This window comes from Trifolium pratense, linkage group LG4 (assembly GCF_020283565.1).
Source record: "Trifolium pratense cultivar HEN17-A07 linkage group LG4, ARS_RC_1.1, whole genome shotgun sequence".
Taxonomy (NCBI): Eukaryota; Viridiplantae; Streptophyta; class Magnoliopsida; order Fabales; family Fabaceae; genus Trifolium; species Trifolium pratense.
Window position 1 is genome coordinate 24,750,816 of NC_060062.1, and position 16,135 is coordinate 24,766,950.

General features: G+C 33.3%; 2 protein-coding genes across 2 annotated transcripts; one reads left to right on the forward strand and one right to left on the reverse strand.

The window, feature by feature from the left end:
- Positions 1 to 2,804, reverse strand: LOC123924092. The gene is made up of 2 exons (XM_045976857.1): positions 1,864 to 2,804; positions 1 to 979 (listed from the first exon to the last, which is right to left on the reverse strand). The coding sequence occupies exons 1-2, from the start codon at positions 2,721 to 2,723 to the stop codon at positions 340 to 342; spliced, it is 1,500 nt and encodes a 499-aa protein (XP_045832813.1). The 5' UTR covers positions 2,724 to 2,804; the 3' UTR covers positions 1 to 339.
- Positions 2,805 to 8,069: 5,265 nt separating this feature from the next.
- Positions 8,070 to 10,650, forward strand: LOC123924093 (PRA1 family protein B3-like). Its single transcript, XM_045976858.1, has 2 exons — positions 8,070 to 8,904; positions 10,341 to 10,650. Exon 1 carries the CDS (start codon positions 8,208 to 8,210, stop codon positions 8,862 to 8,864), a length of 657 nt encoding a protein of 218 aa, XP_045832814.1. The 5' UTR covers positions 8,070 to 8,207; the 3' UTR covers positions 8,865 to 8,904; positions 10,341 to 10,650.
- Positions 10,651 to 16,135: the final 5,485 nt, after the last annotated feature.

A 16,135-nucleotide genomic window follows, 5' to 3' on the forward strand; every position in this document is an offset into this window, starting at 1 on the left:
AGCCCTAAAACTCTTTATCACCCAAAGAGAATAAGTGAAACAAACACCTAAAATAATAACAAACAGCGGCCCCAAAAGTCAAACAAACACACAAATGCATAAAATCTCATCACCCTGCCCATCCTACTCTAACCTCACCTAAACCAAAACGGATAACGGTAGTTTTTTTTTATTAAATGTAAATGTAAAACTAATTTACGCCGATAATGTATACAGATTAAACTGTAAAACAAGACCAATACAATTTATTTATTTTTCACGAACATGTGAATTATTTTTTTAAATACATAAATTTGAGAAGCTAAAACCAACTTATTTTAATTTTGTGTTATTCCTAAGCTAAGGAATGCTGAGATAAACAATTTCTCTAAACTCCAACCTCCTAGTTTCATGATAAAATGTCCTATACTTATTAGGCAAATAAGTTAACCAAATCCAACCCCTAACCTCCCATTCCATAATCTTCCCTCTAGCACTTTTATCAACTTTCCAACAAACACTTTCACCATATTCATCACCAGCAAAAATAACACCTCCTTGTCTAGTAAAAGGTCTATAAGCACTTGAATATCTATCTCTAAACCATGACTTAGGATTAATTAATTCAAGTTTTGAAGGCTTTGATGAAAACACTTCTTTGCCATCAACACTATCATGTAGAAACCAATTTAAATTTGCACTATAACCATAAACCGATTCTTCGAATTTCCATGGTTTTAAACTCATTGTTGTTGATTCTCCAGCTGAAACATTAAACCCTATGTATGGATTTGTTGGTTGAAATGAAGCTTCTACACTTTTTTCCATACCTATTTCCATTATTGGATTTTCTGAGGATTTTCCTACGGATACACTTAAGACTTGATGTTGAAGTGTTGGAGTGAGTTGTAATGATATTCTTGATGGAAAATGTTTTTCACATGCACCAGCTCCTCTTTCTTTCATAAGATTGTCATCTACCAATTTGAAAACATCACATCTATATATGGAGGAAAAATTAAATATTCAATAATTATTTATACATGTGGTGATAGTAACAAAAATCAACCTAAACAAACTAAAATTACTTATGAAGATAATGCACACAAACAAAGAAAACGTAGAGATTCCATTGGATTTTTTTATGGGTTAACTCTACGATATTATAATCAAAAAGTAGAAAAAATGTAGGATGAATAAAAATAATGATGTAGCATGAAAGGAAAAAATAAATAATCAAATGGATATTTTTGGATTTCAACATTAAATTAGGGATAATTTTGTTAATGTAATTAAAATTATAATCATCTATCTCCCCTCCCCTCCAAATCCCCCCAATTTGAGGGAAAACAGAAATTGAGTTTATGAGGGATTTTGCTCCCCTCCTCTCCCCTCCTAAAAATTGAACCAAACACAATTAATTAAAAATATCTCCTCCCCTCCCCTCTCCTCGAAAATCCCGAACCAAACAGACCCTTAAACAAATGATACATAACTCTCTTTCTTTTCATCTATCCTTCAATTATGACATGACACATTTTTAAATGAAATGTCACATTGATACATGTTTATGGGGCTGTTACATCACATTTTATTTATTTATTTATTATTTAAATCAAATTTTATTATTTCTTAAATTAAAAACATAACTAAAAAACATATTCTAAGAAATTAAATTTAAAAGTGCGTGTTCTTTCTTCTTCATCCTGTTCTATCAAAGAATGTGTCAAATCATCAAAATTGAAAGTTAAATGAAGATGCGGATCAAATGTCTGAATTTGTCAAAATAAGGGGAATCAAAATTGCACAAAAAAAAATAGGGGAACCAAAATTGCACGTAAAATAGAAGGACCAAAATTGCATTAAAACCCTATATAATATTACCTTATGTTGTCAATGTTCACCATGATTTCAACCCACTTCTCTTTGACAAAGACTTTGTGATTGAATTGAAGAACACCTTCAAGTTGTTGATATTTGAGAGAGAATTGAAGTCTCTCGTCAGCTGCATGGTTGTTAGCTCTAACAACATCCATGGTTATGAGAGGACAATACAATTGAACTTTCCACAATCCAAATGTTGAAAACGCATAAGAAAATAAAGGAGATGGTGTTCTAAACTTGCTATAATGATGTGAACCTACTTCTTGTAATTCCACAATCCAATTTGTAATAGCAAGATTAACGGAACGCATCCATTTTTCTTCCAAATTCGAACCTAATAATTTCATCAGCAACGTTGATGATTTTCTTGATACGCAACCCGATAATTGTTCTTTTATAGTATTAAGACATCCATAACGAAGATTCGATGGAGCTTCATAAATGCAAACTAAGAACAATAGAGTTAAAAAAGCAAGGTTGAAAATATCACTAAAGTTTGAAATAGTTTCAAGTTTTGGAAATTTAATAAAGAGACTATTGTTATTATTTTTTGAGCCATAATGAAGAATGTCTTGTATGAAATTAGCAAAGAGATTTGAAATGGTTTCTTCATGTGATATTTTAGAGCTAGGTTTTAATGGTTTTGAGGTCCAAAGAAAAATAGGGATATTAAAATCAGCCACAATAGCAAAAGAAAGTTTTGAGGTTTGGTGATTTTTTGATATGGTAAGATTAAGTGATGGTTGAGACGAGTTTATTGAAGAACATAAGCTTATGGACATAGAATCTGTTTTCCATTCGGATATTGGTGGAAGATTTTGAATCCATGAAAAGACATCAAGGGATTTGCAATAAGCCATACAGATTGATATAATGCAACTTATGTTAATTCTACTCAATTAATATTGGTCTATGTGGTATATATAGTGATTAAGTTAGCTAGGTTTTAATATATAAATTGGGACGTACTTAGCTTGTTTATTTTATGGACGCAAAGGTGTGAGATTCTTGTTAGGCAAAGAAAAGTCAAAAGTAGTGCATGTGATTATAACGACGAATCTAAGAGGAGTACTACAAGGATAAGATAACTAGTTTTTTTGTGTTTCACAATTTTCATCACGTGATAATTACTATTATGATCGAATCTTACAAAACTACATGTTATAAATTTATATATACGTCATCTCACATTAGTTGTGAGATTAATTCTTAACACATTTATTCATGTTCAGTACTATTAAGTTTGGTGCGTAGATATAAATAGTAGTGACCCAATATGTTTGGATTGTATGTACACTGGCTTTTTATCATGAGTTAGACGTGGTACAATAATGTTGACACTGCACCAATAAAATCAATAATTATTAAAAGAGGAGTGCTAGCAGCACACTCCAATAACAAACATACTCTAATACACTCTCTTTTATTGGTTAAAATTTATATGGGTCCCATAAAAGTTATATGGGTCCACATTTTTTTATGGGACCCATGTGAATTTCAACCAATAAAAGAGAGTGTGTTGGAGTGTGTTTGTTAAAGAGTGTGTTGCTAGCATTATTCATTATTAAAATATTTTGCAACAAGTGTTAATATTTGAGTCTCCTTGTGTTTTTGTTATCTTAAATGTATTATAGTGTTCGCAGCTACGCACGAATGATATGTTTGATTTATAAATTTAATGTCCTCGTGAGCTTAACTCATTTGTTAAAGACATCACATTATATATGCAGGAATCTGGATTCAAACATCAGACACCCTACTTCTAAAGTAAGGAATTCTAACCACTAAAAACAACTTAAAATAAATATCATGAACTTAATCATTATAGGATATGGAGGGATATTAACTAAAGTTGTCCAAACCAAATATGCTAGGTGCTTTTAGGACAAACACTCCCCAACTGTGAAAAAAGCTTCCAGATGCTCTATCCAGTCAAAATATGCAGAAAAGTTCAATTGTTCTATTCTATATATTGTTGACTTGTGATATAAGCAATCTTTCATAAATGATTCCACTTCTTTTGCCTTGCTGGCTACTGAATTTTCATCCAACGTATTTAAACCGGTAAACCTAATGTGTGAATATATTCCTAGCTACTTTGAAAATGCACATAACTTTTGATACCTAAAGAGATCGAGGTTTAATTGTTTGTTAATTAACACAAAAGGAAGAAAATGGATCATCTCTACCCACAAGGAACTGCTCTTTGATGATAGATGTATGATTATATATTGACTTTATAATTAGTAGCGTCCAGACGGGTACTACTAACGTGTGAGTTCTTTCTATTCATTCAAATTTTTAAATTAAGTTACATTAATTGAAACCATTATATATTTAAGTTCGTTAAAAACTAAAAATGATGAATTTACGAATAAGTTCACAACATCCGAGTTAATAGTATAGAACAACCCCTAATTACATAGCCTAGGGTTCAATAGCTCACACCCGATATGACAAAATTCAAATTTCCGAAATAGTCATGCCTCCGATTTTGCAACATTGAAGACGTTAAAGCCATTGAATCTGCACTGAATTTGATCAAAGCAAATTTGTAAATCTAAACAAAATAAACACCGTATAAAGACGGAAAAGAAAAACAAACACTACCAAGACAGAAAATCAAAACAAACACCGCACCAAGACGGAACATTAAAACAAACAACAAGAAATCACGAAAAAAATTCAAAAAAAAAAACCCAAAAAATGTGAAAATCACTTATTAAAATAAAAAGAAATAAAAAATTATCAAAATGATTGATTCCGGATCAAAATTGACCCTAAAATGATCAAATGTCGACAAAACAATGTGAATGCAATTTTTGTAGGGATAAAATATATTTATCCTCCCTAAAATATATTTTTTTTTTACTATTATCCTCCCTAAAATATATTTATAGGTAAATTAATTTCTTAAATATATTGGATAAATTAATTATTGCACTTATAAGGGTGTTGTTAACATGTGCATATAGGGCACATGTTAAGGTATCTTAATATAGAAATTTAACTTTTAATAATACAAAAATTTAATGCTTGAAAAGTTAAAATTTAATGCTTCAACATTTAATACTTTCTATTTTTGTTTCCTTAACACGTGTTTTTGGTGCACATGTTAACATTCTCCTATAATAAATCCGCTTATGCGACAACCCTGAACCAATCTGAGAAAGATAAACATATGGTCGCTTGCACGTAACTGTAAACAGGAAACTTTACTATTCTCCTCCATTGTCTTTGTCTTGATTAATTTACAAAAACACATAATTTACGATATATTAAATGAAATATGAGAAAGAAACCAAACCTAAAAAAAAAAAAAATGAAATATGAGAAAAGATTAAACCCATGTGTAGCTAATATGCAAATTTGGTGTACGCTCTATTTGAGTTAAAGTTAATGTTCAATTCTGATCCAAGCCACGCCTTTACTTAGAGCAGTTCATGAAAGCACTGTTCATCGTTTCAATGATATGAAAAACATTTAGGAAACAAAGTGGACAATTGATTTAGGTCTACTCTAACCGAAAAAATTATGTTCACAATACACTAAAATTTGATTTTGTTGTCTAGGTGGAATGTTTAGACCCCAATCTTTTAATTATACAATGAACCTAAAAAAATTTATTTTTTCTTATATAGTGTTTGTTACGAAGGAAGTAAGGTAATACTTAGCATCAATACACCTACTGCTAAGGAATCCATATTAGTTATAAGCCTTCAATATTACTTGACGAGGAGAACTTCATTGAAAGCCCTTAATGTCTTCAAATCCACACTACCCTCCTTTTTATTTTTTCATATCTTCGCCTTTTTAATCCAATTCCAATGTATCTTTCTAATAAAATTTTAACCATTCAAAAAAAAAATCTAATGTATCTTGTTCTTTTTACCATCTTCTCCCACCAAAAATTACATATATCCTCTTTTCACAAATAGGGATATGTAGGAATAGCTTGGACCACAACCTTTATCAAAATAATTCTTCCCACAAAGGATAGACAATTTTTCTTCCAACTTTTGAGGTTCTTCCACACAATGTCAATAAGATAGTTAAAAATTTGATTCTTTGATCTACCTGCATGGTAGACCAAAATATTTGGCTTTGTTATTCGTATATCTTATAGGAATAATGTTATGGAAATTCTCCTTGTTTTGATAACTGGTGTGGGGGCTGACCATCATATCTAATTTAGCAAGGATACCAAGCTTTCAAAAAAAAAAATTTAGCAAGGTTCATCTTTTGTCTCGTGATGTCTTGATAAGTATCTTATTTCTTTCGCTTCAGTCATATAGAAAATGATGCTATCATTAGAAAAAATTAAAAGGAATATATAATGAGCATGCATAGCTTATGGATATATCATGAATGAATGGTGTTAAATAGGTTGCTTTTTTTCAGTTAATCCCAATAAAACTTTAAGTGCAAATTATATATAAATAATATAGGGGGATAAGGGATCCCCTAGACGTATACCTCTTTGAGGACTGAAACTTTTAGAAGGATTTTCTTTAACGAGAATAGAAAAATAAACAGTGTCAGTAGCAATACATTTTATAATGGTTGTAATAAGATGTTGACGGATCCCCATAGTAAATAGAGTGTGTTCAAGAAAATGTCACTCAATTCTGTCATATGCGTTTGTCATTTCTAATTGAACATCAACAACACCTTTTTTTTTCCTTCCATTTTTTAGTTTTCTTAAGAGTATGAAAAACTATCGTTGTTATTCATCCATTGGAGAAGGGTGATTTTCGGGTGATCTTTTGATGTGGAATCACCCCTGTTCATCGTTTTTTGTCGTCATCTATCTAAATAAGTGTTATTCACATATATTTGAGTTATAATTTTTCTGTTTTTGTCGCCCAAGTGTGGCATTGTTTGGTTTTATTCGTCATCTTGTGCGACGTTTTTTGGTTGTCATGTCTTAGTGTGGTGTCTTGTTTGATCAGAGTGGCAGATTAACTTTGACTCATTACAGATTATAACATTGATATCAGGGGCGGAGTCCCTCCTGAACTGGGCAAGGCCATGGTCCGCCCCAAGTCTCAATTATTTTTTAATTTTTTATAGGTATTTATACATACTTTTGTTAAATCAAAGATGATATAGTGGTTGGAATTTTATAATTGTTCTCTTCCTCCCATTATCTTCATCATTGCTTCTATAGAATCAACAACTCATCTCCACTAATGAGAATCAATTCTCTACAAATTCGATGTAATTCATCTCCCATTGTACTCAAACTAATATGTTCTACATAAGATCAGCAATTGTGTTAGATCTACCATGACATGAAGGCAATCTCAAAGTTCACCGGCAATGTTAAGATTGAAGCTCTCCAATAATCTAACAAGGCTTAAGGTAAATTTCAATCATGAAGGACAAAAATATGGGGATGGATAGATATCACGAGATATTTGATGGGATGCCAACTGAATTCGGGGGAGTTGAAGGATATGAAATTAGTGCGATCATGCTGACAAAGAATTCGGGGGGGCAAAGGATTTAATGTCATCTTCTTAGTAGGGGAAAAGAGACTTTGACGGTGGTTGACATCATCGTCGACGATGAAGACCATTTCAGTGTGAGTGATTCCTTGCCACTAAAGAAGATGGTATTGGAAGATGCATATCCATGTTAGAAGTGAGAATTGTACGACTTGTTTGAACAATTTGATTAATATCAACAAGAAATAATTGGTTAAGTCATATGGTTGAATCACACAATTCAACATTTGTGGTGATGGTCAGATGAATGTTAAGTGATATGGGATGGATGAGAGAGGATTCTCTCTATTAACATGATGATAAATTTTACTTTCAATTGTGGTGATTGGTAAACTTGAGGAACATGAGAAAAATAAATTGAGAGAATCTACTCTCGAAGATGGATAGCAGGAGAAACACGATTCATCACCATCTCAACCAAACCAATTTTTTATTTAATTTATTAATTCAATAAAAAAAAATCAAATATTTAAGCATACTAAAAAAGGAAACAAATGATAAAGTTAATGATGAAAGAGAATAACTTTTCACATCATTAAAACATTGAATGCACAATTTACGAGATAAAACTTCTATATTTGTATTCTTAACTAATGCCGGGGGCACTGTTTAGCATTTTCCTTAATTTATTAATTCAATAAAAAAATCCACAATAAGCCCATCCCATATTAGCAACGTTATTTTAAACCAAATCTTTATAAACTCAAACTTTACAACTTTATCACATTTCCCTCACAAAACCCAAAAGGCCCAAACCTCACACACCAGAATCTCCATTGCCCTTTTCTCTCTAAATCAATATCACGCGCGGCAATCGGAGATTCACGCGCCACCATGTCATCTCCACCGACACTCCCCGTTTCCACTTCTCAAACAACCATAAACATCGGCGGCGGAGGCGGAGGCGGAGGAGTTTCCTCCCAATCTCAACCTCCGATCGCAACTCCCGCTTTCCGCGCCTTCGTCTCCCGCATCTCCTCCTCCCTCCGTCAAGCCTTCTCACAGCGCCGTCCATGGTACGAACTCATCGACCGTTCCTCAATTTCACGGCCTGAAAATCTCTCCGAAGCATATACACGGATCCGCAAGAATTTCACATACTTCCGTGTCAATTACCTAACCCTAATCGTTTTCGCGCTCGCAGTTTCTCTCATCACGCATCCATTTTCATTGCTTGTTCTTCTCGGGCTCCTTGCATCGTGGTCGTTTCTCTATCTCTTCCGTCCTTCCGATCAACCTGTTGTTCTCTTTGGCCGCACCTTCGCCGATCGTGAAACCCTAGGGATCCTTTCTTTGCTTACGATCTTCGTCATTTTCCTCACAAGTGTTGGATCGTTGTTGATTTCTGCTCTTATGGTTGGATTGGCGATCGCTTGTGCACACGGTGCGTTTCGTGTTCCGGAGGATCTGTTTCTTGATGATCAAGAAGTGACTAGTTCGGGATTCCTGTCGTTCCTTGGCGGTGCTGCGTCGTCCGCTGGTGCGGTGTAATTGGTGAGATCTGTGATCTGGTGGAGTTTTCTATTATGAGGTTGGTTTAACCTGTTTTGTTGTATTATGGTGAAATTGAAATTGTTGCAGATTATTTTTTTGGATTTTAGATCCAAAGCAAATTGCTTAGGGTTTATAGTTATATGACATTTTTATGCTGAAGAGATTATTGTACTATTAATTAATTACTAATGCAGTTTAGTTGCCATTTTCGATCTAAATTTGCTATTCGTATTTGGTAGTTTTGCATTTGCTATTGTTTGATTAAGCTTAAGAAAATGAGGCTGGTTTTCAAATGAGATTCAGAGAATGAGACTACTGTGAAATGTGCTCTGTTTTGTTGTCAATTTTGGTCATAATACAAATTGTGTTTTTGTTCTAAATCGATATGTTAGCATATTCAAGTTTCTGGAATAGAGTGAAGTTATTTGAATTTTATAGATCCAATATTGTATTGCCGTGCTGTATAAAAATACACCATTTATAATTGTTGTTTTGATTGGGGGGAGCGAGAAAATGTTTCTCAATCGTACACATGTATGGTGTTGGACAACGATTTGGTTGCCCAAATAATGATTTTGTAAGAAATTCTGATATCTTTCCTGATTAGAAGTAGAACTTTTAAGTATATTAAAGCCTTGATGCAAAGAAGCAATTAAAGCGGCTTTGTATGGAATTTGACTATTTTAAAGTAAGTAGAGTGTACAGTGAAAGAATTAAGGTTTGTTATTTCAACAAATCTGTGATTTGTTATGGTGAGTGTAGAATGTCAACCATTAATTTAATTTATCAAGGAGATAGATCCCTTTCCCCTCTCTCTTTGTAGTGTACATTTGACTTAGTCTAGGGGTTCTATTGGATGCAATGCAATGCAATGCAATGGCTTGATAAGTTCGGTGCATTTCGATTAACTCAGAGATTGGTTTGGCAGCTGGGCAGTTTTGTTTGGATCTTCAATGATGTTAACAGAATCTAAAATAGTTCTCTGTTTTTTTGCCTGTGTGTCAGTAAAGAGTCTTTAGGGTATCTATTATTTTGTTTTTGAGTGTGGTAGTTAAGGAAAATGGGAGTTGGGTGATCAGATCAGGGCTGTGGATCCTTTTATAGATCGTGGTACACCAGGTAAAATCGCGTAATCAGTTAAAAGCTATCCCAACATGACTTTTGATCACCTAACATTGCACATTGTGTTTGTGGAATCATCAGAATTGAGTTAGGCCAATATACAGGTTTTATTAGCATGTTTGGATAATGGTATTACGGTGGAATTTTAGAATCAATATGAACTATTGTGATTTTGCCAAAACTACGCTCGATCATACCCACCGACATACCAAACATATGTTAAGTTTTCCATGTAAAAGTGATTTTACATGCAGATGTCATTAAAGGAAAATGTCCAAACAAATTATTACACTTCAAAATCGATCTCGATCAAAGTCACATTTATCTAAGAACATGTGTGTTTTTTTGCAGAGGGTAAACACATTTATATCTGAACACACATGTTGTGCACACACTTATGTGATGCAGTGCTGGAAATCTCGGTTACAGATGCCATCTATGGTCAGAGACATTTTCCTCACACACAAGAGTACCATATATTTCAGTTTTGTTTTCGTATCTTAGAGCTTCAAATCCAACTAGCATTGTAACACTTGATAACCCTTATACAAGCATTACCTTCCGTATATGATTTGAGGATCTTTTCTAGAAAAACCAGACATGTAATGGGTTTGTGGTCTTGTCGGTTTAGTAATGTACTACCATTTACTTTTTCCTATTATTAGTTATTGCTAGTAATTCCTGTATCTTCATCATTAGTACATGATGGTTTAACACATGATGAACATATAGTACTACTTTCTAGTACAAATTTTCCCAGTGTTTGATAGGCTTAAATCAGTACACTGTAATAACGATATAGTAGTACTAGCCTAGTACAATCATTCATGATCTAATGCATATCGTGATTTTGTGAGTGACTTTACTCACTCAACATTTTTTTAAGAACCATATGATTTTGAAGTATACATTCAAAAGGAGAAAATGTGTTTTTGTATATACATTGCAACACATAAAAACCTTTCTTTTTGTGGGCTACACATAGTAAGATTTGGATTTGGCTACTGCTCTTCTTCCTAATTTGCTCATAAATATCTCTTATCCACCGGAAGATATGTAGATTTTATTTAAAAATATGGGGAAAAGGTTTTTAAGATGACATTTTATTTCTGTCCTGTTTTCCTTTTTGATTTATTTAAGAACTATTTAATTTTGTCTAGGGATTGGTCATTGGAGATTTGTAGTTACATGTGTACATGTTCAGTTCATTTTTTCTTTGGATAAATACAGTTTAGTTTATTTGAATGTGAATTTCTCCACTCTATTCATAACAAATGTAATAAGGGAGAACTGTCCTTCACAAAAAACGGTAGAAGTATATTTAAATTAAGAGGCGCTGGACTAAATCGGGCACTTGCCTCGTGAAAGTAATTAATTCCGATTTGCATGATCATGTCGTAAAGCTCGAAAAATCCATATTACTATACAGTTATATTATGCCGTAAATGATTTTGGTCGTTGTTCTTTTTGAAAACTCAAGGTTGAGTTTGTGAAAAGACAAGTGGTAGCTCACATGTTAGTAAGAGCAGTCATATCTATTTTTTACTGATGTACCTAATTGTAGGCTCGGTCTAGGGTGGGGAAGTGGGATAGGTCTCCCATGGTGGGAGACTTATTTTTACCCTTAGATTAAGAAGGTTTACAATAGACTCTAATAAAGTTCCCACATAATAGTTTTTTCTCTTTCACCTTTCTTCTCTCAACCCCTTTCCTTGTTACTGCAACCAATGTAGTCAGGTTCGGGATCCTACGTAGGATCGGTAGGTTGGTGGAGAGTCGTAAGGTCGGGATTGTAGCTCGATTCGTAAGAACCTACTCAAGGGTAAAATGGTAACTTCACATATATACATATACACAAAAAAATAAAATAATAATACATGAATAAAATAAACTAAATTAATATTTCATAGACATCATTCCAAATGTTCATAATTTCATAACCAACCAAGTACTAAGTTCATAAAACAAGTAACTAAAGGCCTATGCATCATTCACAATTAAAGGCCTATGCAATGCATCATTCACAAAAGAAAGACAAACAGAACAAAAAATGAAAACAGAGAGATGAGATGAAGGACAGAGTAACATAGATGAGATGAAAACAAACGAAAGTGAAGGAAACAAAGGAGAGGTTGTGTTTGAAACAGAGAAAGTCTAGGGTTTGAAACGAAACAGAAGGTTAGGAAGGAAACGGTGACGGTCCACTAGGTTTCGCCGTCTACAGCTTTCATTATTGGCGACAGCAACGGTGGAGAACTGAGGAAGCGGTGGTGACTGATAATTAGTGGGGAAAGCTGCCTGATTTTTTTTTTTTTAGGTTTGAATGAAAACACGCGTGAGGAAGGTTGGAATGAAAACACGTGTTTCCTTCTTTTCTTTTGTTTATTTTGGATAACCCGACCCGGACCGTTTTGCAAGCCCAACTCATTTTTTTCAAGTAAATGGCCTAGGATCGTTTTTTCTTTACGCACCCACCCAAAATTCGCGATCCTGACTACAAAATGCCCCAAAATCGAACCAAAACAGGTTCTAAGCTCGTTTGGCCTTGATGAGCTCGTAGGTTCCTACGATCCTACGCACCGGTGCGCGAACCTGACTACATTGACTGCAACAACACCAAATTTTAATGGAGCACACAACCTCTCAAATATTAAGTGAATTTTAAGCAAACTTTGGGTGAATATATGATTAAAGATTGTGTTAAATAAGTTTCAAAATAATCGTTTTTTTATTTTTCCCAATTTTTTTACTCAGTTTGTCATTGTTATGTTTTCAACCTTAAATTTAGTCCCCTGGCTTCAATAAAAACAGAAATTTGTAGAAGGTTATTGTTGCATCTCAATCAATTTTGCAGAAAATCGTTGCAGATTTATCCGGGTCGTCTGCGGGTCTTCTTGACCGGATTACAGTGAAATGGGCAAAAAAAAAAAACTCAATTGAACCTGATTTGATTGTGCGATTGCCTTTGGAATTGGTGAGAATACCGCAAAAGAAAAATTCCTCTGTAATCTTTGTGCTTTTGATATTGAAGAGTAACTATGGTGGATTGGTAATGGTGGATGAGAATACACACACAACAAAGTGTTTGTTTTGTTACAGTAAAAAAAAAAGTAAATGATATGGTACATGCAGGAGTACGGTGCCCTAATTGTATTCAATTTTATATATATATATATATATATATATATATATAAATGAGTTGTTTACCCCTATTAAAAATAAAAATAAAACTGATCATTCTCACATTAACATTTCTATGAATTAAAGATATGTATATTAACAATGAGAATGCGAAGAATTTTTTGCTAAGTTCTTCACAGTTTAAACTGCTCGAGTAGCATTTTTTAGGGTTGATGCTTTCATCTATGAAGGAAGAAGAATAACTACTTGTTTGATTTATTTTTCTACAATGTGCATGAAGATCCACCACCTATCATGTTTTCTCACCTGTAATGTGTGTCTGTATCACTCCTTGTGCAGTGGCGAATCCAGAACCCTGATTTTGAGGTGCAAATTTTTAAAATTTAACTTATAATATATCATCAAAAAGACGAACCACTAATAAAGATAATAAGAAACCATTGAAGACGATGAAGAAAGCATTATATGACAAACGTTAATGTTGCAATGCAAAATGTTTTCTCATTGAGATTAAGAAATCGAGGCAAACTAGTATCTATCTATTACAAGGAAATGAGTTGGCTATCAGTTGGACTTGCCACATTGATAATTATTGTCCATGTCACACTCATTAATAGGGCAAGCTTACAGAATGACCATGTATGACCATGTTGTCTATTGTCATTCAAAATCAATAAGGTGTGGTGTTGTTTGTTAAATTGGGATTTAGATCATTCACTAATCACTATCCCGTTCTCTCTACCGTCCATTTTATTTGTCTATCTCTCATCATTTTCTTCGCTTTAATCATCATTTCTTTGTTTTTTTTTTTTCTCCACTTACACTCACAAAACCAAAATTACACTCCTATCGGACATGAGGTGATCTAGATCAATTAAATTGGTTAGGTGTTGAAAGGCGCTTTCTAATATTGTGGTGATCCATGCTTTTTACTTTTAGTGGCTTATACGGGTTCGCTTTCTAAAATATAAAGATCAGTTTAAAATTACTTGGAAGACTCGGAACAATTTTTTTATTTTTTTTTGCTTTTAACCGGTTTCTAGGGGAAGGGAACCCAAATAGTCTAGAGTTCGGCCGCGAGGTATGTAAAATCTAACAAAAAAATTGTTCCACCCAAAAATTGAATCCAGGTTCTCTCAGGCTCAGAGCAACTTTATGTTTAATAATATGGGTCATGCAGGTGGATGGTACTCCCTTGTGTGAGCGGTTTGGGACGGTATGACTTAAGGGACTTGTATGACTTTTGTATTTGTTTTTGATTGTTTTGACTATCTTGTAAACTTTCATAGTCTACCTCCAGTACGTCTTGTGCTAGGGAGGCTTATTTAGTTAATATATTTCATTTTGGCTTGTTCAAAAAAAAAATATGGGTCATACTAAACAGTGCCCGGGGCACTTGTTAAACATACCAAAATATGAAATAAAAGATAAATTTAATGTTGAGAAGACAACTTTTTACACTTTTAAGGTGTTAAATAGACAAGTTCCAAAACAGAATTTCTTTTTTTATATGATTAATCATTGCCTCGGGACACTGTTTAGCAATTTTTCTAATGGGAAAAGCTAACATGTGCCCTTAAGGCACTTGTTAGTATACTATAGATAGTAAATTTGCATCAAAAGTTGTGCATTTCATATCTTTAGAAGTCAACAATTGATTTGGGGGAATGAATGTAGGGCACATGTTAGCATGATTTTTTTTTTTTATAATCTAGCATGACCCTTTCTAATAATACAAGGGGGTCAATGAATGTGCTCATTAATTAGATTAAATTTCATGTGTGGTATTTAAGGTGAAATTCAGGGTAAGGTCGGATTTTGTTTCTTTAAATCTTTTTAAAATAGTGACGTTGTTGAAATTAATTTTATGTGGGTTGGATTTGATGTACAAACGCTCCACTTCACTGAAATGCCATACACAGACACAGCACAAAAGGTAGGAGAATAAACGGAATTGTTTTCCATTCTTAATACTATATGAAAAAACGACAAGTAAAAGGACACAGAGCAATGTGTTTTCTGCGAAGGTGATGGTGTGGACCAATATCCATGAAACATGAATGAACTTCATTGTTTATGGTAAAAACTTACTTGTATGTACTACCAAGCATACAAGTACAAGACCCCTCATGGCCTCTTCCATATCAACTACCACTACTTGTTTGTTTTCCCAGCTTGTCTACTCACTTATTTGAAACTAATTTTCCCTTTTTTCTTATTAAAACACTAAATAGAATGTAATTTTTACTTAATTGTCCATAAAAAGTACAGTATTGATGACTTACTTAAGAGTCGTGAAAATAGTGATAATTAGAGAGTATACTTGTAAAATATTGCATTCAAAGTTCAGTATGTCAAATATTTTAGACAAACTTTTATTCCAATCAAGTCATTTATTTTAAGATAGACGAAAGCTATCGATTTCTTACTCTAGGTCTACCACAGGCGTGGCAGGAAAATCACGACTCATGGTAGGCTTTTCCTACATATTCTAGCTATTTGACTCGCCTGTCATGGTCGTGGCAGGCACCACGGGTCGTGGTAGATTTCGGTATTTGACAAATTCTTGACTTTTTAATTGCTAAGCTTTTAGTGATAGTTCTTGGACCTTTGACTATGACAAAACTTAATTTTCATTGATTTTTCATCTTATATTAAGGAAGATCTTCCAACACTATCATAAAACAAGTTTTAATTACTAAGACACAATAAAATGCACCAAATGCACTCTATTTTTATTGCTTTTGGTCATTTATATTGTAATGAGTCAAAATTAACAGAGATCTAATTTATTGTGCTAAAAATGTCAGATATTTGGGCTTCAACCTCTTTTATACCAAAACAAAAATGTCACATATTAATTTATATATTATTTTTTGTTATCGTTTGGCCCAGCTTATTTTTTACTCTAAAAAAAGAGAAGTCAGGTCAAACGGTATTTTCTAAAAGTACTTAATAAAAAAAGTTGCTTAATTTGTATGTGTAAAATATATCAATAATCAACT